Raw genomic sequence first — 27,286 nt, 5'->3', positions numbered from 1 at the left:
AATGCTTATAATAATTAGCTACAAACATATGTAGACGAGACAAATGATACATACAGTTTGTAATAACAGATATATACGTATCAAAAGTCTATATATAAGGCTAGCACAAAAACATACATAAAAATCAATAACCGAGCTCGAAAGCTACTGTGCAAAGTGGCAGCTATCAATAAATACAACAAAAACGAAAACGATGATTTTTCGAACGAGAAGCACCACTAAAAACAAATATATTAAAGCTCAACCATTTCTTTTTAATGGCAAAGAAATTGAAAAAGTATAAATATTTGGGTACAAAATTATGTGAAGCACTGGCTGTCAGTAAAAATATACATGCAAATGGAACGTATTCTTGATTTTACTATATTTCTAATATCATAAAGGAAAATAAGATTTCTTATAACTTTGAAAATGCCAATCCTAGTAGGACGTTTAAACGTAATCTGAGACTATTATTCAAGAAATCGATACAAGGTACATTCAAAGCCATTTTTACAACTAAGATAAATAAGTCAGATAATAACAGTAAAACTTTTTTATATAGTAAATTTAAACAAAACTATAAGGAAGAAACATATCTTTCTCTAAAGGATTTTGAATTAAGAAAATTCCTCGCAAAACTGCGAATTAGCAACCACAGTTTAGAAATCGAGGCGGGTAGGGTAAACAATATTCCCCGTTCTCTGCGGTTATGCAAATTTTGTAAAGAAATTGAGAATGAAACCCACTTCATTTTTAAGTGTTCTGTTAACTCTACAGTGAGAACAATTTTCTTTGATAGTCATAAAGATGTAATTAACCACAATTTAACAGATTTTGTCGTCGAATGATCTAAAAATTCTGCAGGATTTATGCCTCTTTGTTATAAAGACATTTGAACTGAGGAAAGCTGGCTTGATAAATGTTTAAGTTGTTGTTTTGATCTACTGTGAGTTATGTACATGTATGTTTTGCTATCGATCCCTTTTGTATGGATGTAAGGAAGCAATAAAGTTGAATTGAATTGAATTGAATTAACTTGATTTAGTAAATTTTTGTGATGTGTGTATTGATTTAACTTTCAGATTTAGAAATAACTATTTTTCAGTAAAATGGTTTATATTCACGTTATCTAATTGATATTTTTAGTATGACTGATGCACAGGGTTCACTTATAATTAGATTATCTACCCTTAATTTGGTACTTTGGATACAGTACAAGTAGAATGTTTCCGATCGTAGTAAGCAAAGTGTAAAGAGAAATTTGTTTGATTATTCTTATATAGTAAATACTGATTTTCAGACTTCACATAGGTGCATTAACTTTATCTACTTGTATCTTATCAGGGCCCACTTTCATGAACATTCCTTAAATTTAAGGAATTCCTTAACTCAAATCTCCCTATAGAATTTCCTATGGAGAATTTGAAGATAAGGAATTCCTTAAATTTAAGGAATGTTCCTGAAACGGGGCCAAGCTTGCCATGGATTTATAACAGGTATGATGCAGGGCCGTGTTGTAAACTAGACATTGTCTAAATATATTACCATGGTTAAATAAACGATATTATTATTATCACAGGTACTTAGCTCGATGACAAAAATATGTATATGAGTATGTACTCATATACATATATTTTGTCCGTGAGCTACAGTAAGTATCAGTGGATATATATAACTGTCTATTTTTAGTTATCTAAATCACTATAGAGTAACTACACACACCATGTACATGGTGAAGCTGACTATCACTCCAAGATGACACAATTTAAAAGTGCCATTAGAAATAGACACAAAATTTTATTTTCTTATGATTGTTGTAGCTACTCAAACTTTGAATAGTTTATTTGTGTAATGAATACTTTTATATTTACAGTCATTCATCTTTAGTAAATACATGTAATTATTTCATTTCTGAACTTCTGAAGTGCAGAGTTATATAGTCATGTAATATAAATTGTTTTAAAGAGAACACCGTTCTATCATTGAATCTGTAACATCTGGAGCCTTTAGAATTCACGATTCATTCATTCATATCTTTATTCCTCCGTAAACGAAGAGTTACATGAACATATAAGAATACAAACAAAAAAAGGTGCAAGGTAATAACAAAACAAAAAAAGGTGAGATAGCATTAAGGAAAGGGAGAACACAAGGCAAAAAAGTAAAAAAGGAAATAGAATAGAAATAGTATCATTAATTGTAATCTATATGAATGCACAGGAAAGCATCAGTTTAACTTTGACTATCAACAAACATGTTGAATTGAGTCTACTGTATTGCCACTAATTGAAAAGTAAGTATAAACTTACAAATACAGTTATGAGAAAAGACATCAAATAGCTACACTATACAGCGAATGGTATATAGAGCATTTAATTACTGAAAGGTCAATGCAGACACTTTATCTGCGAAACACAAACAATCTTGAACGAATGAATATACGGTATTATCATCACCGAGAGCTAGAATAATGTTCTCATTTGGGCGGCCAAGAATAATATGTATTTGTTCTTCCCTGTCCGCTTGGTCTAATAGAACATATACACGAACGGGATATATATTCACAACTTTTGTAAAAAAAACGTATCTCTAATTGCGACTATATCTATATTTCTACAATCTAAAGTACAATGGGCAACAGCGTCAGACACACATAAATTGCATTTGGCACAGTGTAACTCACAATCAGGGGGAGTAATCCATAATTTGGAGACGCGTTAACAGATACCAGAAAAAGATGGAGAAACTTTGGAAATTGACCACAAAATCGATGGAGAAAATTCCATGTGAATATTTCTGAACCTGCGCAATTCAGGGTTTAATGTCAGACGCTGTTTCCATTGATTACTTTCCTCAAGAAGTAAGACATTTTTAACAATATATTTCCATGTACGTTTGCTTGGAATCCAGGTTGACTCTAAGTAATCATAAACAAACGACTGCAAGTTGTATTTATGAAAAATATTCCATACGTCGAAAATAAAACCTGTTTTCGACTTATATATACCTAAATACATGTGGTATAGACGTAACAAAAACAACTGCTTCGCAGTACATACAGACTTGACATTACACAGAGCAGCAAAAAATCTTAACTTACATTGTTCAATATATACAGATAGAGATACTATACCTAACATTCCCAATGCAATATCTGATCTAGTACGTATTGGAAAATTCTGTATAAGTTTGGTACATAGATGATGGGTAGTCTCTAGTCGCCGCAAATCGGTTAAAGAAAGTGCAAACCAGAGCTCACAACCAAATAAAGCTCTAGAAAGAACAATAGACTTATAAAGTTTTAAATTTGTTAGGGGGTTAATCCCTGTGCCAAGCAAGTTGCACTGCATAAGCGCAAAGGTTTGTCCACGCAACTTATGCACAATTTCGTCCATTTCTGGACGACCAGGACGAAACTTGTCCACGTAAATACCAACATGTGTAGTATTAGAGGACTCTACTACCTCTTTTGGTCCAAGAAACCACTTACGTTTCGTATTGACAAAAGCACTTCTTTTTTCATTAAAAACAATAACAATAGATTTTGAAGCATTATATTCAAATCTCCAATTACAACTATATATATAACAAGTATACATTAAATTGTCAAGATCACGTTTAGATAGTGAAAGAAGAACTATATCGTCTGCTTGAGTAGGACAAGTGACGTTAACGTCTTGAATGAAAAAAGAAGACTTAGAAGAACATAATTCATTTAACAAATCATTAATGTACACAGAATAAAGCCAAGGAGAGAGAATACTCCCTTGTCGTGTTTCCCTGACATATAGGAAACCATTTTGAAATAAAACCTTGAAAAAGAACTGCACTGTACATATCATTATATAATGAGACAATGACATTAATAAAATCACGATTAAAACCAAGGGCTATAAGTTTGACAAACAGACCCTTATGCCAAACGCAATCGAAGGCTTTGGCAGCATCCAAAAAAACAAGAAAACAATTTACTATTGTTTTCACCACAGTAAACAGCTGATTCATGTACAAGATATGACGTCATAGTGCTACTGACATTTTTCTGAAACCCATTTTGTAAAGGGTTAACGTGAAATACGTTTTCACTCACAAGTCTATTTAGAATCAGCTTTTCATATACTTTTAAAATAACAGGTAATAGGGAAATTGCTCGATAACTGTTAGGATCAGATTTTGGCTTATTATGACCTTTATAGAGTGTACAAATAATACCTCTTTTGAGGTCCATTGGAACAAAAAGTAATTTTTTAAAAGCATTAAAAAGATTACATAGACACTGGAAAATACAGTCATCTGCAAAAATAAGATGTTCGTAAACAATTAAGTCAACACCTGCAGCTTTTCCACGAGGGAGATTAACACAAATATTTTTTACTTCGTCAAAAGTAAAATCAATGAACGAAGTGTTATTACGGGAATTCATTTTCCATAAAACATTTAAATGAGTTTTCAATTTCCTCTTTAAAAGAACCATTATAATTTACATTAGAAGATTCTGTATACATTTTTGAGAAATAATCTCCCCAGTGCAGGGCAAGGCTAGGTGGATCTCTTACAATAATGTTTGCAAATTTCATTTCTGCCCCCGAATTACCACACGAGTCACTACGTCGAGATTTAATCATTGACCAAAAAGATTTTTGATTTAAATCAGCAGCAGATTCTAACTCAATATTCAGGTTCACTAGATGAGACTCTGAAAGCTGTCTATGTTTTAACCTAAATTTTCTTTTTGCTTCCTTATATTGAGCAAACGAAACAGAGTTAGAGTTACGTGGCCGTCCATTTGAAACCCACACACAGCGAAGTCTCCACATCTCCTTATGCAATGCCTTCAGTTCACCCTTCCAATAGGGTTTCAGGAATGAGCGGAACTTACGTTTCTTCAGAGAAGACTCCGACGCCGCGTAAAGACAAGAAGCAATATCTCTGGTAAATCTTTCAATATCTTGTTCGGATGCTAAGACGCGTTTGCATATATCAGAATTTACCAAATGTGACTGGAGTGTTTGCCGATATATTTCGGAGTAATCAGAACCATCAGCTGAATTCCATTTAAATGAGGTATGCGGCATTTGTTCATACGATGTTGGAATGTCGACAGGAAAACACATTTCACAAATAATCGGACGATGATTAGATACATCAAGATAATAATCGTTGAGCACTCGGCATTCTTTGATAAGGTCATGTTTACTAGATTCAATGATCAGGTGATCGATCAAGGAAGATGAGCCGTCATCAGAGTGAACATAGGTATGGGTAGGACCATTGCACAACAAGGACGTTGTTACCGCGAAAAGTTGATGACGATTCAAGACTATTTGAAGTTGGTGACCACGGCTGTTCTCATATCCGTTGATTCTGGGACCACTTAAACGTGCATTAAGATCACCCATAATAATAACTGAACCTTCAGAAAGGAACGACGCGCAGAATTCGTTTAATTTTGCAACATATTCAGAAAAAGTATCTGCACCATAACGAGATGTCGGAAGATAAACTTGCATTATGAATACCACGCTTGAGTTCAAAGATAATTTCAGTATTGCGATTCGATCATCAGCAGAATCAATTACCGTCACCCGACTTGAAAGATCTTTGCGCCATAATAAAGCGACGCCTCCCTTGCGCCTTCTGTCATGAGCTAAAGGATGAAGTGAAAAGTCAGAGATGACATGACTGGCATAGTCACTATGTATACTCTGAAATAGATGTCTTTGCTCTTCAAGTAACCAATGCTCTGATATGCCACATATGTCGATGTTATGTGAAGTGAGGGCAGTGTTAAGGTGCGAAGCCGCTGACATAATGCCAGTAACATTCCATGACATAAACCGGATCGAAGCCATGACGAATAGAATAACAGATACATAAAGAGTCGTGGGCTTAACTGTCATTATTAACATTGGAGGATTCATCACTTTCACCGTAGTACTGATTTTTTGAATACCATTTCCTGACTCGTAATCCGTTGGGCCAGAATTTTTCAGATTTTGTTCTCCCGACGTCAGACGAAAGTATGTTGACTTGAGCAGAAACGCTGTGCTTTATCTTACTTTTCATGATGCGAATGAAAGTAGCCGTTACCCCGCGTTCGCTTAGATAAGATTGAATATCATTGAATGTACATGACGCTGACATGCCGCAAAGAAAAAGACGGGTAGTCTAATTTCTCACCACGGCGACGAATCCACTCGAAGAGGGAGGATCTTGAGGTTTGCAAGTGATATGCTTACCAGAAGATGCTGGCGAAGGAGAGACAGGAACAGAATGATCACCATGATGACGAGAAGAGGTCAAAGACTTCTTACTGCTATCCTTGTTCATAGTAGAATTCTTAGGGTCTACCAAACTCCGACCTTTAACTGGAGTATCGTGAAGAGTTTTGGACGACAAGGAATGATTACCAGCCACTGGTACGCTTGGAGATTCCTTACTCTCTGAGGCAACAGATGACCATGAAACATCACTCGGACGAGGTGTTTTTGTCGTAATCTTTATTGGCGGAGTAGAGTCGGGAGATGACTCAGAAGAAATAAGAGCTTCAGTTACAAACTTCCGAACTTATTAACAATAAATCAAAATTTAATTAAGTCATTTATTGATTCTTACTGAAGGCAGATACACAAAAACGTACAAATTATACAACTTAACAAACAAACCCTACAAGTTCTCACCCCGTACCCATTTCTACTGTTTTATCTTTGAAAGTACAAATAAACAATAAACAAAATGTTTCATGTTTACATAAAAAAACATTATGTAATTAAAAATCACCAGTGTCCATTTCAAACTAATGAGGTTTTATCAAGAGTCTTATACACACATGTATTTCTTATAAATCTAATGATAATTCTTAATAATCTAATCAGAGTTTAAATAACAAAATAAACACTGATCAACAGGCCATTGGAATAAAAAGAACCAGTCACATGTAGTATTATAAACAGGCTTATCTTAGTGCTAGTTTTATTTTAAGTCTTTGAAGCATTGATTCATACACAGCTCCAAATTTTGTCAACAAGTATTTCTGGATTTGTACCACCAAATTAGGGTAATACCGATATATCGTGCTAATAAATCATTTTTTTTTTGTAAAAATAAATATGTTTACGGTACATTCGAGTGTGGTTTGTGTATTTGTATGGAAACATCCAGTGTTTCATTACATACCTTCAAAGGTGAGATGATTTTTTTTATTATGTTCAGGTACATCGTCACAATGACATAAAATATTCTATAGGCTATTGTTTATATCCACCGTAAGTGTCACAATGAATCAATTATGAATATAAATGGAAAAGTAAGAGAAACAGGGATGGAGAGAACATAACAAGACTTTTTTAATGTAGAGTATGATACACAAATCAGAATAGGTAGACACATAATACAAACATTTAACAGATTATATATGATATTGCACAGAAAACATGAAATTACAGAGGACTCCACATAGTGAATCATTGGTCTTTAAATTGAAACACAATAAAATAATCTTATATCTAAATCACTAATGTTTTGTTAGAATACCCAATGGTAGTGGGCCTTTAAATATGAGAGTAATTTTTTACACCAAAATCCTGTTACTAAAATCACAAAATGCTAGGGAACTGAAAAGATGACTTAATAGAATGTAAAAAACAATTTGGTTACTGTATATATAGACAATATCAAATGGTTCATTTTTTTGAAATCTGAGATTCATAACTTTATATACAAATGTATGGTGACGTTAAAGGCCCACTACCTTTCCGAAACGGCATATCACCACCTTCTGAAAAAATTGATTAAAATAAATAAAATGTTAATTTTCATAACGCGGGTCGTCTTATGTTTCCCGCCGTCATCCTAAATACCGCGCGGTAGTTGATTAGCACTGCGCCAGACGGCAAAACAACGAGATGACTCTACTGTTATCATATATTACGGAGGAAATTTTGCATATGTTTGGTGTTTTTAAGCTTATCTTAGGCCATCGGTATATATTTTCTGATGTTATTAATGTTGTTAAGAAACCATTATGTTTTGCTCCGGAAACGTAGTGGACCTTTAACTGCTTGTCTTCCTTATTGGGGAGGTAAAGGGTATGAAAGTATAATTTTTAGCAGAAATCTATTGTCACACACAATTATCTCCTGTGTGAAAGTAAAGTCGCTTTATTACAACAACATAACTTGCAAAGCATCCTTGCATGACCAGATTACTCAGAATTTTAAGAAGAATGAAGTTCTTTGATAGAAAATAGACTGCGGTCAGCAGGTCTTGCATGGCATACACTTATTTCAAACTATGTCCAGTTTGAAGTGGATATAAAATCTACAAAAATTGATCCTCTCAAATTGACAATAAAAATAAACTTTATACATAACATAATTGCCTTGTACAAACGTTTATACATATTTGGTTTGTACAAATGCTTTCAGAATCTATCAAAGTTTATCTCAGAATGGCAGGAAACTGATAGTGTTGCTGGTCATACCACACAGGATAGCACGGCTATAATTAGAATTGATAGACTGTAAGGCACTTATAGAATACTTCTCTGGAACCTAGTAACATTTGACCTCTAACCTGAAGCACTAGTACCCCTGATATTTCATAACTGACCTTCTACCAAACCCCACCCTACCTCTATCATTAATCTGATCTCTACCAAAATCTTCTGACCTATATCATAAACCTGACTTCTACCAAAACCATCCAACCTTTACCACCTAACCTCTACCAAAATCTTTTGACCTCTGTAATTAATCTGACCTCTCACCTTCATCATTTATTTGACCTCTACCAAAAAACCCTGACCTTGATCATTAATCTTGCCATTTCTATAAACACCTCTGATCCACACTACCTTTCTGCCTACTGACTAATCCTATTGAGATCTATACTGTAAGCCACTTTTATTTAGTGTAAACATTTTTATCTCCCTTTATTTTGGAACCCTTGTGGTAATTCTTACATCTATCCACTGTCCGCTATATAGCATTTGGAATGTAAGTGTTATACTGAATTATATCCATAAAAATCCAAAATATGTTTATTGAGATAAAAGTGGTAAACAGTATGCTTAGGCACAGTGGTCAAGAGGTAGGGCACTTTCCTAAAGACCAGTTCAGATTCATATTTCAGTCACAAGGAATCTTATTAGGACAATAGTTGGATGACGTCATTCAAAGTTGATTATGGGATGTCAACTTTTTATCAGTCTACCAAGTGAAGTGAGAATGTGACTGACTTTCTAGTGTGGTATATACTTATCAGTAGTACAGTGGCTTACATATAAAGGATTACGGGTAAATGTCAAGTGTATCAAAATAAAAACTTTTTCTTCAATTGGATTCAGCCTTAGGAAGATTGTATAACCTGTATATAGACACCTGAAATTTCCTGATGTGCTGCTACAGTCTTAGAACTGGTCGAGTTTACATGTATTTGAAGGGCTGATTCAATCAGTTTATCTAATAAAACTCTTCTTCATTTTACGCTCAGTTACCCTAAACTTTATATGAAAAATCCATTTTTTTTTTTACAAGCACAGTAACCCTAACCTATATCCTATAACTTCCCCAAACATAAATTGAACATTTATTTAATAAACACAAAAACAGCAACAATGGCAAGAAACAAAGATTAAAATAAACAATTGTGAACTCATCACTTTTTATAATATATATATTTCTGGTAAAATGAGATGATTTATCATAGATAGTGATCTGGTTTCTGTTCATAAGGTATACAACAAAATATTTACCATATGAAACACTTTCCATCTGATACAACAAACAGAAATATTGTCTATTATCTAACATCTTTCCTTCGGCAGAGATTCACAGTTGATAGAACTACTCTATGCTACAGTGGTAAGTAGTATAGCGTAACGTCGTGTAATCAACCGTGGTTCTCGGATCATTTAGAAAGAATGTCCAATAAATAGAAAGAAACAGGATCATATGCAACCATAATCAAATTTTGTTACAGTCATATTATAATTTAGTTCACAAGTCGTATTATAATATAGCTTACTAATAATATCAAAAGTGAAACACAAAATATGATGCAATACCAGGTAGAAATAAGCACAGACAGGATGACTAGAGATGAATGCATATGAAACTTTGCTATGAAGTTTAATTACAATAATTTCATTAACTAGTAAGGCTGTCTTTAAAAAGATGTTTTACTTTTCACAGATTATCATTCCATAAAAATGTATACATTGTCAAGGATGATTTATTTCATCAGGGAAATTCTTAGGAAATGAACATATTATGAACTACAAAATTCCTTTAAAAAATTAAATATTTATTGTAGTGGGAGATAATATTTTACAAAAATGAATATTCATTGCCATATTATTATATAAGTTCTCATAAGAGTATTGACATCTATACTATCATCATACTCTGTTAGGTGATACCCATTAGCATATCAAAATAATATCAGATGACACATACTATCATCCTTGAGGTATAGTACAGACACACAATAGACAGTAATTTGTATCACAAAGTAGACAGATAATACTTCGAGTAATAGGGCTTGTCAAATAATACTGAGCTGACATAAATAAAATTAACATAAAACATATTTCAATATCACTTTCACTTCCTCAATCTTTGTCTATATAGTAATCAATTTAATGTGTACATCTTGTTCAACTTTCAGTACAATAAGAATTGAGTAACACTAATTCTCAAAAGCCACTGAATAATGATGGTCCACAGACAAAAGGCAATCGGAATCATCTGATGATGGTAGGTGAAAAAGAATAAACGATGATGAAATTGTAGCAATATCTTTAAATCATGAAACCAATGTGATATGTTTCATTGCCTTGGAATTCGTTTTCCACCAGGAAACACTTTATATGTTTGATTGTTTAGTATAATTGTGTGCCCTTCATATAAATCAGAAAATTTCACATTTCAAGATATTAACAGCTTCATGAGAACATAAACTGTGATAAATAAAACTTAATGTACATTTTGTGTAACAGTAAGTAAAGATAAAATGATATCTACACTACAAAGACCAACAATAACCACAAACACTTCTGCCCCTCTAACCTAATCATTACAACCCTTCATCCCCAAACATGTCTACTTATCTATGTATCATACATAACATCATCTAACTTGATTTCATATAAAAGTTATCACATGAAGTAAGGAAATTGTTTGCTTCTAAAACACTTAATCCTATGATGGTGAAAGTATGTTGCTTCACACTACATGAATAAGAACTGTATAAAATTATATCTTTAAGTGCAGGATTAATTAGTGTTTATTCAACATTATTCTAAATGTATCACTGAAATCCAGCACCAATTCTTAACTACACAATATGTACCCTTCTCGAGCCCAGCGTAAAAATCCCACCTACAGTTAACTTATCTGCTCTTTCCTGTACACGACGGAACAAATGCAACTGTTATCAAGTGATGTTCAGTGGCTTTTACGTCCATCTATAAATGCTATTACATCCTTCTAAATTAGTAATGCAGTAAGTGTAGGAATGTAATGTTTTGTTCTATGGATCAAAATCATGAATGGGTTATCAATTAATTAATACTCATTCAACCTGGTTAAAACGTCTACAAAGACATTTGCTTCTATTTTTTTTCCACCTTTCTGGCAAATTTTATAATCTTAGAAATTATCACATGAATTCCAGGACAAGTATCTTATTACCAAAAGCAAGATATATTTTTGAACAAAGAACTTTAACTTTGATGTACAATCACTTATCACTACTGAGACCACAAGCAATAATCATTAGTGACGGTTACCTGGGTAACATCTTAACTCGGGGTAAAGCACCAAGAGAAAATCAACAGTAAGTAATAGTATATATGTATGTGTGATATTTCAATGAGTATACTGTAGGTTAGTAATAACTTTTAATATCAAGTTTAAATCATTATATTACACGCATTTATATCCTATGGAGTGTATAAGAGGTTAGATACATTATAATAGATGTGATATATGGGGATTTTGAGACAGAAAATATAGTACCACCCTAAGCTGATATCTTGTATTGGCTATATCTCAGGAATATCATACCAATGGACTATCATAATTCATGAGCTCAAAGGTGATGTCTGAGCCTCCTTTTGAAGTCACAGTATTCTGAGAAGAGAATAATCAGCCACTACGATACTTGCTGCAAACTCAGCATATCAAACAGGGGACAATACCTAAAAGCCAACATTCAAGACTTCATGAGCTCAAATTTGGCACTTTGAGCCTCCATTATGAATATTCTGGGCTTTATGTAAATATTTTTGAGCAGGTATCGTAAACTTTGTCTGTGTGAGTACATGTAACACTTTTTGCTTTGAGAGGCTAATGGCCCAAGCAGACTAAGAATATAACTTAGCTTTTTGTGCTTGAATACAACTCAACAAATAATTCCTGTTGATCAATGTAAAACTTGACATACACACATGAAAATATTAAATCATGAAACAGAGTGTGAGCATAAACTTCCTGGCTGCAACAAGTATCACACATTCAACAAGTCCTGCATGTATGGGTACCAATCAATTTCAGGCGATATAAAAATTTGTTTCTCTCTGCAAAATATACAAGAGGTAAGAAACCATGCTGTTATAAAAACGACACACTCATTTCGACACATGCATACATACGTAAGGCAGCGAAAAACCATACACTCTCTATATTGCACAAACAATCTTCATAAAATCTCAATGATATCATCATTTATCATCAATGGAAATTACAACAAATATATTCTCCCTCCCATTTGTGCCATAAACAAAATATTTAAGTCTTTACTAATTTCCTCCCCTTTCTTTTATACTACAGAATATATAAATATATATCTTAAAGACTTTTTCAATCAAAATTACATAAATAATTATCATTGTTAAACAAATGATAAATTAATATATCCATACATCGGGAACTAAACTTTGGGTTAAAAAAAAAGAAGATCTTTTATAGTAAATGTGATAGTGACATTCTATCTCTCAAATAACATGTAGCACCTAATAATAGTATTCAGTTATTAAAGAAATTACCTTTTATGTATAATTTTTTTTTAAATCTTGGGTTTATGCTGTAAGAATTTTTGATAAGAAAATAAAAAGTGTTGTGGTTGCATTTCAAAATATACATGAGTAAAAAGGAAGATGTTGCATAAAGTAATAAGATTAATATACTATCTAACACTCATGTTTATTTTTCAATAAGAAATATATAGAATTTTCAAAATTGTAGAAAATATCACATTGTTTACAAAATGTTAAACAGAGGAACCCATCATTAAAGGAAACAACCTTTATATAGCATAACTTTGAACAGTACATGTTCAGTTATAGTTTTTAAAATGAAGTAAAAAGTAAATCGAACAAGAAATCAATATCAGACTGAGAGATCTCTCTTGTTTTGTATGTATCCCACATAGCACAGTTTAAAGGTCTTATACAAAACAGTATCTTTTCTTTTTACATTTGAAACTTTGGTTTCATGTACAGTCAAACCTGTCTATGAAGACCACCCAAGGGAAAAGTGGTCTTTATACAAAGATAATATTGTGTTAGAAACAGTTTGGTTTGGAAAATTAGTTTCGTACAGTTTGATCTTCAACCTTCTACAATTCTACAGCTATTTTTTTGTTTTGTGTATATATCCTCTACCTGGACCAAAAATTGCAGGTCAAAGAACCAGATACATGGCAAAAATTATCTGCCCAACTATAAAGTTGTCGGTCATGGGCAGACGGACAGATGTTCTAACGCTGGTTATAAATGACCATTATGGGCCCTAAGGCCAAATTTTTTTTATTAATTGGTTCTCAGGCCCGCGCACATATCATTATTAAGCCCCGCATTGCCGATTTTATTGTAAAAGTAAAAAGAAAGAAAAAGAAATTTATGCGTGGACCAAAATTCTGAAAAAAAGTGTCCGCATCCGTTTTTTGTACGATTTTAGACAGCACATCTTAAAAACGCTTGTCTGCTTGTCTACGAGTATTCCAAGTGCCAACGTGGTCTTGATTGGCAAACGCACAAGGTTGCTCCCTTAAAAAAGTGTCCGTCTCCGGCTTTTTTAGCAGTTTTATACGGCACATCTTTTAAACGTTTGTCTGCAATACTAGTGAATGAATGTTCCAAACGCCAAAGTGATATGCAAAACACGACATTGTGATACGGTCGTGTGGTAATGTCGCTGGTATACCTGTCCACATTCGGCACCGTTCCACGGTCATACTGCCATGGAACATTATCGGTGAATTCGCCGACGCTTGTACTTTGACCAAACTGTTCCAATCATTGAAGGAGGGCACTTTAGGATCCCAAGATTGGACTTTTCCTGAGAAACTGATGCTGAACAAAATGACGGCGTCAATCGGTCAGAGCAAAGTGTCCGGATTCTATCAAGTAATGATGAACATGAAGGTTGGGGAGACTGTCACAGCATTCCGCCGTTACATCCGATACAACATTATTGATGGTGCATGCACCCAAACGAAATCTGAATACCGTGATCATGATGAAACGGGTGATAGTGGGAACCGTAAAAGAAATGCTTTTGATGTGCTTTTCGCGGCCGCTTGGAAACTGTCATTACCAGTGCCCTACCCCGAGAATACCAAATTTGTCAACAACAAACGTGTTGTATTGAACAAGGTGTTGATAATTTGCTGTTACGAAATCCTTTTAAATTGAAACTTTGGTGGATTTTACCTCCTATTGTGTTGGGAAATTAAAAAAAAAAAAATCCCTCATCTGTTTTTTCTACAATAAAAAAAAAAGAAAAAAAAAGCCTCCCTCATCTATTTTCAGAAAAAGTGGCCTGAGAACCAACTAATTAATTTTTTTGGCCTAATTGAGTGGTCTTACAAAGAAGGTGGTCTTTATGCAGAGATGATCATGAAGACAGCTTTCACTTTAATTCATATGAAATACAGAAAGTTGGACAATATATAAAAACATAAGAGGTCTATCATATCATACATCCAAAACGCAAATTACATTTAAAATACCAAAGGAAATTTTTTCTATGAAAAAAAAAAAACAATAAAAAAAGAATAAAATTGACATAATTATTTGCTTCCATATAAAGATTATTTTAAAAATCGTTTTTAAAACCAAAATGTGTTTAAAAATCTCTTATAACTGAAGTCAAGAACAATAACCCATGGTGCAGCTTTGAATCTTAATTGTACATCTGATAAAGGTTCACATGCACCAAGGATGAGTCATTTCTAATGGAATGGACTGACAGGTCGGTTGTGTATTTCGTAAATTCTCTGGTTTACACATCTCTCGGACTAGTCACCTATCATTCTCATTCAGACTAGTTTGATTATGTATTACTCTGATTTGGCATGTGCTGCGTTCCCATTTGTAGACATTTCTTTTGCTTCTCTGTATGTTGTGAATAATTTTGCATATTCAGGATGTGACTCTGCATAGGCCTTGAATTCATCTGTGAAGATAAAAAACGGTATTCTAATGTTAATTTTATCTGCACCTACGAACTGTGAGGTACTTCAGAATTGATTGAAGACAAATTTCTAATCGCAAATTAAACTTAGTATGGACCAAGATTTACAAACAATATATGACATTTAACTTAACAACATATGACATTTAACTCATTCCCACATGAAATTTCATAACGGAATGATCTACACCTTAATTAAGGAGAGTTAAAATGTATCTTTAGGGGTGAATGAGTTATAAAACTAGAACTGTAAGCCGATAGCTGACTAATTTTGAAACCTTTGTATAGTGACCTAGTTACCATGGTAATCAAAATTTTGACAAAAATCGGTCCAGTAGTTCAGGAGTTGTCCGGACTAAATTTTTCTTTTGACAGACAGACAAGCTGATTCCAGTATACCCCCTAACTTCGTTACAAGGCGGGGTGACAGACAGACAAGCTGATTCCAGTATACCCCCTAACTTCGTTACAAGGCGGGGTGACAGACAGACAAGCTGATTCCAGTATACCCCCTAACTTCGTTACAAGGCGGGGTGACAGACAGACAAGCTGATTCCAGTATACCCCCTAACTTCGTTACAAGGCGGGGTGACAGACAAACAAGCTGATTCCAGTATACCCCCTAACTTCGTTACAAGGCGGGGGTAACAACGAACACTCTAGCATTACTTATAAATAGTCATCTCCTGGAATAAAGGAATGTGCCAGTGTCATCTTACCATAGGTGATTTTATCATCATTCTTTGTATCCACTTGTTCAAATAACTCGTCAACATCTGCCATTCCAAAGGCATTCTGTAAGATACCTGTAAGATCCTCTCGGCTGATATATCCTTTGTCTTCTTGATCAAAGAGCTAAAACACAGATCAAATACACATTATGAACATCTGTAAGTTAGGGTTTAATAGGCTTAGTAGGGACCAGGAATAGTTTAGAGGTAAAGTCCAGACTGAGAGGGATCTATACATGTAGTTTATAATAGGATATAAATGACCATGCTTTATCATGGTTGACAGTGCACTATAAGGCTTATCAGACTTTATATGGGAGAATCTTGTCACCTGTACAACATTAGTCCTCCTGTACACAGACTTTCTAGACTGACCCCCATTTTGACCTCTATAAGACACAATATACATGTCATATAATCCTATTTGACCCCAATACCATTAAATCCTCTTCAGACATTATTAGAGTTAAACATCCAAATCTTTTGAATTAAATTCCCTACAGAAATAAGAATTTAACACCCCTATATAATAGGAGTTAAATAGCCCAATCAGAACAAAAATTTTTCTATGAAATCCCCCATAAAAATAAGGATTTAACAGCCCTGTTTTACTCAAATTTTGTCTATTAAATCCCCAATAGAAATAATGATTTAACAGCACTCTTTTACTCAAATATTGTCTATAAAATCCCCCATAGAAATAAGTATTTAACAGTCCTATTTAACTCTGATTTTGTCTATTAAATCCTCTATAGATACAAGAGCTGTTGGAGAACAGCAAAGCTCGCCTATTCAGAAGAAGTTGATGTTCAAGTATTTACTATTTAAACATGGAAATATGACAAATTAACAGACTCAAAAAACCCCTAAAAGGCCCCAAATTGGTTGTATTATCACGTTCAGCATCCATACACATTAGGAAAATAAAATCATAAACATTTATGATGACTTATGCTTAAACAATCGACAAATTAGAAACTTGCTCAAAAACTTTAACATGGAAATATGACAAATTAACAGACTCAAAAACCCCCTAAAGGACCCCAAATTGGTTGTATTATCACGTTCAGCATCCATACACATTAGGAAAATAAAATCATAAACATTTATGATGACTTAAGCTTAAACAATTGACGAAACAGAAACTTGCTCAAAAACTTTAACGTGAAATGGGACGCCGACGCCGGGGTGACAACATTAGCTCCCCCTATTCTTCGAATAGGCGAGCTAATAATCATTTAACAGCCCCATTTAACTCTGATTTTGGCTATGAGATCCTTTTCACATTGTAAGGGTGTCAGAGCCCTATGTTACACTGTATGGACATTATAAAGCTTAAATAACGTTCTTAGTATTTAACCCCTTGGTCAGAAAATCCTCCATGATGATGGTAAAGATTAAAATGGTTCTGGTACCTTGAAGGCAAGTTTGATGGTTTCTTCCGTGTTGGCTGGAGACGATACAAGAGATAGTCCAATGACATACTCCCGGAAATCTATCATTCCTGAACAATTCTGTAATAGACAATACATGTTATCAATATGTGCATCATTCTAGCCTTAAATATCCATAGATCTAAGTTGTGTGTTCTCAAGCTACCAGCATATCTGAATGAGACTGTTGCATATTAGATTGAGATATGAATGATAAGGATTTTCCATTCAGAATGTCAGAAAGTGAGCTAAACCATGGAGTTTTCTCCACAGGCCTCCAACATCCTGTTACTGCTTAACTGTAAACATTCAGCATGTCAGAAAGTGAGCTAAACCATGGAGTTTTTTCCACAGGCCTCCCACATCCTGTTACTGCTTAACTGTAAACATTCAGCATATCAGAAAGTGAGCTAAACCATGGAGTTTTCTCCACAGGCCTCCCACATCCTGTTACTGCTTAACATTCAGCATGTCAGAAAGTGAGCTAAACTATGGAGTTTTCTACACAGGCCTCCCACATCCTGTTACTGCTTAACTGTAAACATTCAGCATGTCAGAAAGTGAGCTAGACCATGGAGTTTTCTCCACAGGCCTCCCACATCCTGTTACTGCTTAACTGTAAACATTCAGCATGTCAGAAAGTGAGCTAAACCATGGAGTTTTCTCCACAGGCCTCCCACATCCTGTTACTGCTTAACTGTAAACATTCAGCATGTCAGAAAGTGAGCTAGACCATGGAGTTTTCTCCACAGGCCTCCCACATCCTGTTACTGCTTAACTGTAAACATTCAGCATGTCAGAAAGTGAGCTAAACCATGGAGTTTTCTCCACAGGCCTCCCACATCCTGTTACTGCTTAACTGTAAACATTCAGCATGTCAGAAAGTGAGCTAAACCATGGAGTTTTCTCCACATGCCTCCCACATCCTGTTACTGCTTAACTGTAAACATTCAGCATGTCAGAAAGTGAGCTAAACCATGGAGTTTTCTCCACAGGCCTCCCACATCCTGTTACTGCTTAACTGTGAACATTCAGCATGTCAGAAAGTGAGCTAGACCATGGAGTTTTCTCCACAGGCCTCCCACATCCTGTTACTGCTTAACTGTAAACATTCAGCATGTCAGAAAGTGAGCTAGACCATGGAGTTTTCTCCACAGGCCTCCCACATCCTGTTACTGCTTAACTGTAAACATTCAGCATGTCAGAAAGTGAGCTAAACCATGGAGTTTTCTCCACAGGCCTCCCACATCCTGTTACTGCTTAACTGTAAACATTCAGCATGTCAGAAAGTGAGCTAAACCATGGAGTTTTCTCCACAGGCCTCCCACATCCTGTTACTGCTTAACTGTAAACATTCAGCATGTCAGAAAGTGAGCTAAACCATGGAGTTTTCTCCACATGCCTCCCACATCCTGTTTCTGCTTAACTGTAAACATTCAGCATGTCAGAAAGTGAGCTAAACCATGGAGTTTTCTCCACAGGCCTCCCACATCCTGTTACTGCTTAACTGTGAACATTCAGCATGTCAGAAAGTGAGCTAAACCATGGAGTTTTCTCCACAGGCCTCCCACATCCTGTTACTGCTTAACTGTAAACATTCAGCATGTCAGAAAGTGAGCTAAACCATGGAGTTTTCTCCACAGGCCTCCCACATCATGTTACTGCTTAACTGTAAACATTCAGCATGTCAGAAAGTGAGCTAAACCATGGAGTTTTCTCCACAGGCCTCCCACATCCTGTTACTGCTTAACTGTAAACATTCAGCATGTCAGAAAGTGAGCTAGACCATGGAGTTTTCTCCACAGGCCTCCCACATCCTGTTACTGCTTAACTGTAAACATTCAGCATGTCAGAAAGTGAGCTAGACCATGGAGTTTTCTCCACAGGCCTCCCACATCCTGTTACTGCTTAACTGTAAACATTCAGCATGTCAGAAAGTGAGCTAGACCATGGAGTTTTCTCCACAGGCCTCCCACATCCTGTTACTGCTTAACTGTAAACATACTTATTTTAGTGGTAGTTTTATTTTAGGGCTGTCTTTGAACTGCTAATGCATGTTCTGCCATAAATTTCGTAAAAGAGTATTTCCGTCATTGAACCACCAAAATGTGCTAATAAATCATAATACATTTGTTTGTATTTGTACTAAAACTTCACTGTGCTACAACAAGTGTGTTTATAGTATGAAATCCTTTATATTATTCAATAAAGAACATTTATCCTTATATTTTAGTACATTTGTATGTTACTGCAATTTTCAAAGATATTCTGCCCCTTACATAATTTTGAACATTAATCTTAATCTCTTTCTTGCCGAAATGAGGTTTTCAAACCTGATAACTGCAAGCTAAACTCACAAAGATATGCATGGATGGGTGAAATATTCCAAACTTTCATCTGAAAACCTTGAACTATGTATATTAGATGAAATATCAAATGCTAACTGACAGACAAATATCGACAGTAACTTACCCTGTCATAAAGTGCAAACACTTGTTCCAGAGCCTCAGACTTTGGTAGGCGTAGATAGCTGGCAAATTCATCCAATGTGATCACACCTGTCTTACATGGTGCTATGGACGAGTATCTCTCTAACATTGACTGCAAATCTTCAAGTTTTACTCTGAAACCAAATCATTTTTTTTGTACTTAAAAGATTAATACATTTCTCATACTAATTGTGTCAGGGATGAACTCAATATTTAAGTTCAACCATTTAATCACTTAATAAGAGGTTTCAAAATTTGATGGATTTGAGGGGCAAAAAAGGCATATATCCTTTTTGGGATCACAGTGATTATCTAGGATTTCTCAGGAAAATTCAAAACTCTGTTGCAAATATGCTGTCAGTTTTTATATGTAAAACTGATCTATTGATTTTCATGGAAATCCATAGAACTATATTTACACTTGCTAGGCTTGATCACTAAACGTAAGTACTAGTCGATTTTGTTTACCATAACTGCATGGTAACATTGAACTTTGAACTTGCGTATGAAAATGTTCTATGCAACGTAAAGGGGCTACTTTTTTTGAAAAAGCAACACATGGCTTTGTTTACATTTTGACGCATCATTACGTGTATATTGTTGTTTTTCATTTAATTTTGGAAAAATGTAAACAATACCTATATGATTTATATATGATAAAATCATTTTTAAGATTAACAATAAAGAAACGGGAAAAAATATCCCGACCGGGGCGACGTGCAGTGCTTTCATTTTTGTTAAAAATGATGGCTGTCAAATGTAAACATTACCTCTGTGTCTGTGTCCTACGATCGAGTCTTTGGGGTTGACGGACTTGAGACCCTCTGACAGAGCTATGTCAGTTATAAACATATTCTCTTGTCTTTGTTCTTTGAGAATTTTATCATGTGTATTATAAAACATGCACCGCTAGTAGGCTAATCCACGTGTTGACAGTTACGCGTCACCACAAATACATTGTATCCATCGAACACAAGTGAAGTTGTTCCATCTATCGATGGCGATGGATCTTAGCGTAGATTAAATAATCACATGGCTCCGAAGGATGTAATATCGTCAAGTCAGACGACAATCTCAAACAAATTTAGCTACTTGAATACCGGTGTTTTGACAACTTCGGAAAACTCCAGTGTGTAAGCGTGCGTCAGCCTCGCCTCGCTGCACAATAATGGTCACCGAGTTCACACATGTGGCCGAGTACAAATGCTTTATGTTATTACGCTATATATTAACTTTTAGCAAAATTGAATACCTATTTAAGGTTCTGATCTGATTAAATAAAATTATCTCTGAAATTTAATTCCTTTGTCATGTTTATTTTACACTAAAAAATTGAACTTTTTTGTCGTCGCGGATGAATAATTCAACCTTACATGAAGAGTCATCATTCGCTGTGTAATTGAGTAAGCTCCTCCCACTTTTGACAGACTTTTATTGAATAATTACGTCACTTTCAAATGATGATTTTATTGCATAAAATATAAATAAAAAGTCGTGTGAGTGTAAATATAGGGATTGGATTTCGTTTTTATGTTAACCATGCTTGTATATATACATATGGAGCAATTCCTCTAAGAATATATTCAATATGGGGCGCTAACGCTAACTAAGAATAGAATATATTCTTAGAGGAATTGCTCCATACAAGCATGGTTAACATAAAAACAAAATCCAATCCCTATATACTGAGCAGTACTTACTACAGTGTATTGTGTTGCGTACAGAATTAAACTAAGCAATATTATTTAAGCTTATTGTTAAGTTGAGAGAACTGTTCTTACCTATCAGAGCTTATTGTTAAGTTTAGAGAACTCTTCTAACCTGTCAGAGCTTATTGTTAAGTTGAGAGGCCTCTTCTTACCTGTCAGAGCCTATTGTTAATTAAGTTTAGAGAACTCTTCTTAGCTGTCAAAGCTTATTGTTAAGTTGAGAGGACTCTTCTTACCCGTCAGAGCTTATTGTTAAGTTTAGAGAACTCATTACTTTTCAGAGCTTATTGTTAAGTTGAGAGGACTCTTCTAACCTGTCAGAGCTTATTGTTAAGTTTAGAGAACTTTTCTTACCTGTCAGAGCTTACTGTTAAGTTTAGAGAACTCTTCATACCTGTCAGAGCTTATTGTTAAGTTAAGAGAACTCTTCATACCTATCAGAGCTTATTGAATGTCGGAATGTCAAAATCGATCGATTATAATCGGTTTTCAAATTCAGGAAATAATTGCTGTATTCATTGGAATTAAACACTATTCTGAGATTATTGCAATGTACAACTATGTTTATAAACTGCTGAGAAATAAGTACAAATATTACTTGAATCATGAGGTAATAGTGTGGTAAAATAACATGTCCACAGCAACAGACTAATGCATCATGATGGATAATGTACTGTGTGGGAACAATGTAGAATAACAAAAAATGGGCTCATTATTCCGTTGAATTATGATAAATGAAAGTTTTTTGACACAAATCTAAAGGTTAAGGACCACTATCAAACAATTTTGATTAATTGATTTCACAATTTCTTTATCGATGCACGGTTTTCTTTTTTTTTTGGACTAATTTTTCGATTTTTGTCGATCATCTGCCCAACACTAACATACACACACTTATTATTAAGTTTAGAGAACTCTACTTACCCAAGTTTATTGTTAAGTTTAGAGAACTCTACTTCTCCAAGTGTATTGTTGAGTTTAGAGAACTCTACTTACTCAAGTTTATTGTTGAGTTTAGAGAACTCTACTTACTCAAGTTTATTGTTGAGTTTAGAGAACTCTACTTACCCAAGTTTATTGTTGAGTTTAGGGAACTCTATTTACCCACATTTATTGTTAAGTTAAGAAAACTCTACTTATCCAAGTTAATTGTTAAGTTTAGAGAACTATTCTTTCCCAAGTTTATTGTTGAATTTAGAGAACTCTTCTTACCCACGTTTATTGTTGAGTTTAAAGAACTCTACTTACCCAAGTTTACTGTTGAGTTTAGAGAGCTCTACTTACACAAGTTTATTTTTGAGTTTAAAGAACTATACTTACTAAAGTTTATTGTGGAGTTTAGAGAACTCTATTTACTCAAGTTTATTGTTAAGTTTAGAGAACTCTACTTACTCAAGTTTATTGTTTAGTTTAGAGAACTCTACTTACACAAGTTTATTTTTGAGTTCAGGGAACTCTACTTACTCAAATTTATTGTTGAGTTTAGAGAACTCTACTTACCCAAGTTTATTGTTGAGTTTAGAGAACTCTACTTACACAAGTTTATTTTTGAGTTCAGGGAACTCTACTTACTAAAGTTTATTGTGGAGTTTAGAGAACTCAACTCTACTTACTCAAGTTTCTTGTTGAGTTTAGAGAACTCTACTTACTCAAGTTTATTGTTGAGTTTAGAGAACTCTACTTACCCAAGTTTATTGTTGAGTTTAGGGAACTCTATTTACCCACGTTTATTGTTAAGTTTAGAGAACTCTACTTATCCAAGTTAATTGTTAAGTTTAGAGAACTATTCTTTCCCAAGTTTATTGTTGAATTTAGAGAACTCTTCTTACCCACGTTTATTGTTGAGTTTAAAGAACTCTACTTACCCAAGTTTACTGTTGAGTTTAGAGAGCTCTACTTACACAAGTTTATTTTTGAGTTTAAAGAACTATACTTACTAAAGTTTATTGTGGAGTTTAGAGAACTCTATTTACTCAAGTTTATTGTTGAGTTTAGAGAACTCTACTTACTCAAGTTTATTGTTGAGTTTAGAGAACTCTACTTACACAAGTTTATTTTTGAGTTCAGGGAACTCTACTTACTAAAGTTTATTGTTGAGTTTAGAGAACTCTACTTACCCAAGTTTATTGTTGAGTTTAGAGAACTCTACTTACACAAGTTTATTGTTGAGTTTAGAGAACTCTACTTACTCTTGTTTATTGTTGAGTTTAGAGAACTTTACTTACTCAAGTTAATTGTTGAGTTTAGAGAACTCTATTTACTCAAGTTTATTGTTAAGTTTAGAGAACGCTACTTTATCAAGTTTATTGTTGAGTTTAGAGAACGCTACTTACACAAGTTTATTGTTGAGTTTAGAAAACTCTACTTACTCTAGTTTATTGTTGAGTTTAGAGAACTTTACTTCCTAAAGTTTATTGTTGAGTTTAGAGAACTGTACTTACATAAGTTTATTGTTGAGTTTAGAGAACTCTACTTACCCAAGTTTATTGCGGAGTTTAGAAAACTTTACTTCCTAAAGTTTATTGTTGAGTTTAGAGAACTGTACTTACACAAGTTTATTGTTGAGTTTAGAGAACTCTACTTACCCAAGTTTATTGCGGAGTTTAGAAAACTTTACTTACCCAAGTTTATTGTTGAGTTAAGAGAACTCTACTAACTCAAGTTTATTGTTGAGTTTAGAGAACGCTACTTAATCAAGTTTATTGTTGAGTTTAGAGAACTGTACTTTCTCAAGTTTATTGTTGAGTTTAGAGAACTCTACTTACTCAAGTTTATTGTTGAGTTTAGAGAACTGTACTTACACAAGTTTATTGTTGAGTTTAGAGAACTCTACTTGCCCAAGTTTATTGCAGAGTTTAGAAAACTTTACTTACTCAAGTTTATTGTTGAGTTTAGAGAACTCTACTTACTCAAGTTTATTGTTGAGTTAAGAGTTACTCAAGTTTATTGTTGAGTTTAGAGAACGCTACTTACACAAGTTAATTGTTAAGTTTAGAGAACTGTACTTACCCAAGTTTATTGTTGAGTTTAGAGAACTCTACTTACTCAAGTTTATTGTTGAGTTTTAAGATTTCTACTAAATCAAGTATATTGTTGAGTTTAGAGATCTCTACTTACACAAGTTTATTGTTGAGTTTAGAGAACTCTACTTACTCAAGTTTATTGTTAAGTTTAGAAAACTCAACTTACCCAAGTTTATTGATGAGTTTTAAGATTTCTACTAAATCAAGTTTATTGTTGAGTTTAGAGATCTCTACTTACACAAGTTTATTGTTGAGTTTAGAGAACTTTACTTACTCAAGTTTATTGTTGAGTTTAGAGAGCTCTACTTTTGTTGAGTTAAGAGAACTTTACTTACACAAGTTTATTGTTGAGCTTAGAGAACTCTACTTACTCAAGTTTATTGTTGAGTTTAGAGAACTCTACTTACCCAAGTTTATTGTTACGTTTAGAGAACTCTACTTACTCAAGTTTATTGTTGAGTTTAGAGAGCTCTACTTACTCAAGTTTATTGTTGAGTTTAGAGAACTCTACTTACCCAAGTTTATTGTTACGTTTAGAGAACTCTACTTACCCAAGTTTATTGTTGAGTTTAGAGAACTCTACTTACACAAGTTTATTGTTGAGTTTAGAGAACTCTACTTACCCAAGTTTATTGTTGAGTTTAGAGAACTCTACTTACCCAAGTTTATTGTTACGTTTAGAGAACTCTACTTACCCAAGTTTATTGTTGAGTTTAGAGAACTCTACTTACCCAAGTTTATTGTTACGTTTAGAGAACTCTACTTACCCAAGTTTATTGTTGAGTTTAGAGAACTCTACTTACCCAAGTTTATTGTTACGTTTAGAGAACTCTACTTACCCAAGTTTATTGTTACGTTTAGAGAACTCTACTTACCCAAGTTTATTGTTACGTTTAGAGAACTCTACTTACCCAAGTTTATTGTTGAGTTTAGAGAACTCTACTTACCCAAGTTTATTGTTACGTTTAGAGAACTCTACTTACCCAAGTTTATTGTTACGTTTAGAGAACTCTACTTACCCAAGTTTATTGTTGAGTTTAGAGAACTCTACTTACCCAAGTTTATTGTTGAGTTTAGAGAACTCTACTTACCCAAGTTTATTGTTACGTTTAGAGAACTCTACTTACCCAAGTTTATTGTTGAGTTTAGGGAACTCTACTTACCCAAGTTTATTGTTACGTTTAGAGAACTCTACTTACCCAAGTTTGTTGTTGAGTTGAGTTTAGAGAACTCTACTTACCCAAGTTTATGGTTGAGTTTAGAGAACTCTACTTACCCAAGTTTATTGTTGAGTTTAGAGAACTCTACTTACCCAAGTTTATTGTTACGTTTAGAGAACTCTACTTACCCAAGTTTATTGTTGAGTTTAGGGAACTCTACTTACTCAAGTTTATTGTTGAGTTTAGAGAACTCTACTTACCCAAGTTTATTGTTGAGTTTAGAGAACTCTACTTACCCAAGTTTATTGTTGAGTTTAGAGAACTCTACTTACCCAAGTTTATTGTTGAGTTTAGAGAACTCTACTTACCCAAGTTTATTGTTGAGTTTAGAGAACTCTACTTACCCAAGTTTATTGTTGAGTTTAGAGAACTCTACTTACCCAAGTTTATTGTTGAGTTTAGAGAACTCTACTTACCCAAGTTTATTGTTACGTTTAGAGAACTCTACTTACCCAAGTTTATTGTTGAGTTTAGAGAACTCTACTTACCCAAGTTTATTGTTACGTTTAGAGAACTCTACTTACCCAAGTTTATTGTTGAGTTTAGAGAACTCTACTTACCCAAGTTTATTGTTGAGTTTAGAGAACTCTACTTACCCAAGTTTATTGTTGAGTTTTAGAGAACTCTACTTACCCAAGTTTATTGTTGAGTTTAGAGAACTCTACTTACCCAAGTTTATTGTTGAGTTTAGAGAACTCTACTTACCCAAGTTTATTGTTGAGTTTAGAGAACTCTACTTACCCAAGTTTATTGTTACGTTTAGAGAACTCTACTTACCCAAGTTTATTGTTACGTTTAGAGAACTCTACTTACCCAAGTTTATTGTTACGTTTAGAGAACTCTACTTACCCAAGTTTATTGTTGAGTTTAGAGAACTCTACTTACCCAAGTTTATTGTTACGTTTAGAGAACTCTACTTACCCAAGTTTATTGTTGAGTTTAGAGAACTCTACTTACCCAAGTTTATTGTTGAGTTTAGAGAACTCTACTTACCCAAGTTTATTGTTGAGTTTAGAGAACTCTACTTACCCAAGTTTATTGTTGAGTTTAGAGAACTCTACTTACCCAAGTTTATTGTTACGTTTAGAGAACTCTACTTACCCAAGTTTATTGTTGAGTTTAGAGAACTCTACTTACCCAAGTTTATTGTTGAGTTTAGAGAACTCTACTTACCCAAGTTTATTGTTACGTTTAGAGAACTCTACTTACCCAAGTTTATT

General features: G+C 34.1%; 2 protein-coding genes across 3 annotated transcripts in view; both read right to left on the bottom strand.

Annotated features, from left to right (window-relative positions):
* Nucleotides 1-4,391: 4,391 nt before the first annotated feature.
* On the bottom strand, nt 4,392-5,834 carry LOC138316722 (uncharacterized). Its single transcript, XM_069258379.1, has one exon. The coding sequence runs from the start codon at nt 5,832-5,834 to the stop codon at nt 4,392-4,394; it is 1,443 nt and encodes a 480-aa protein (XP_069114480.1).
* A 3,036-nt stretch (nt 5,835-8,870) lies between these two features.
* The window catches only part of LOC138315956 (lysophosphatidylcholine acyltransferase 2-like), a 36,215-nt gene continuing 17,799 nt past the window's right edge, over nt 8,871-27,286 (bottom strand). For both annotated transcript variants that reach the window (XM_069257380.1, XM_069257378.1), the window contains exons 10-13: nt 20,098-20,248; nt 17,608-17,706; nt 16,181-16,316; nt 8,871-15,443 (exon numbers count right to left, since the gene is read on the bottom strand). In XM_069257380.1, the coding sequence (XP_069113481.1) occupies nt 15,328-15,443; nt 16,181-16,316; nt 17,608-17,706; nt 20,098-20,248 (502 nt within the window). In that variant the 3' untranslated portion in view covers nt 8,871-15,327. The remainder of the gene's footprint in view (nt 15,444-16,180; nt 16,317-17,607; nt 17,707-20,097; nt 20,249-27,286) is intronic.

The sequence above is a fragment of the Argopecten irradians genome, chromosome 2 (genome assembly GCF_041381155.1).
Source record: "Argopecten irradians isolate NY chromosome 2, Ai_NY, whole genome shotgun sequence".
Taxonomy (NCBI): Eukaryota; Metazoa; Mollusca; class Bivalvia; order Pectinida; family Pectinidae; genus Argopecten; species Argopecten irradians.
The sequence above is the reverse complement of the archived record's forward strand: the minus strand, read 5'-3'. Positions and strand labels throughout refer to the sequence as shown.

What these genes read in the sequence shown, in the direction of transcription:
- LOC138316722 (XM_069258379.1), bottom strand. Translation starts at nt 5,834, where the DNA reads ATGGCTTCGATCCGGTTTATGTCATGGAATGTTACTGGCATTATGTCA.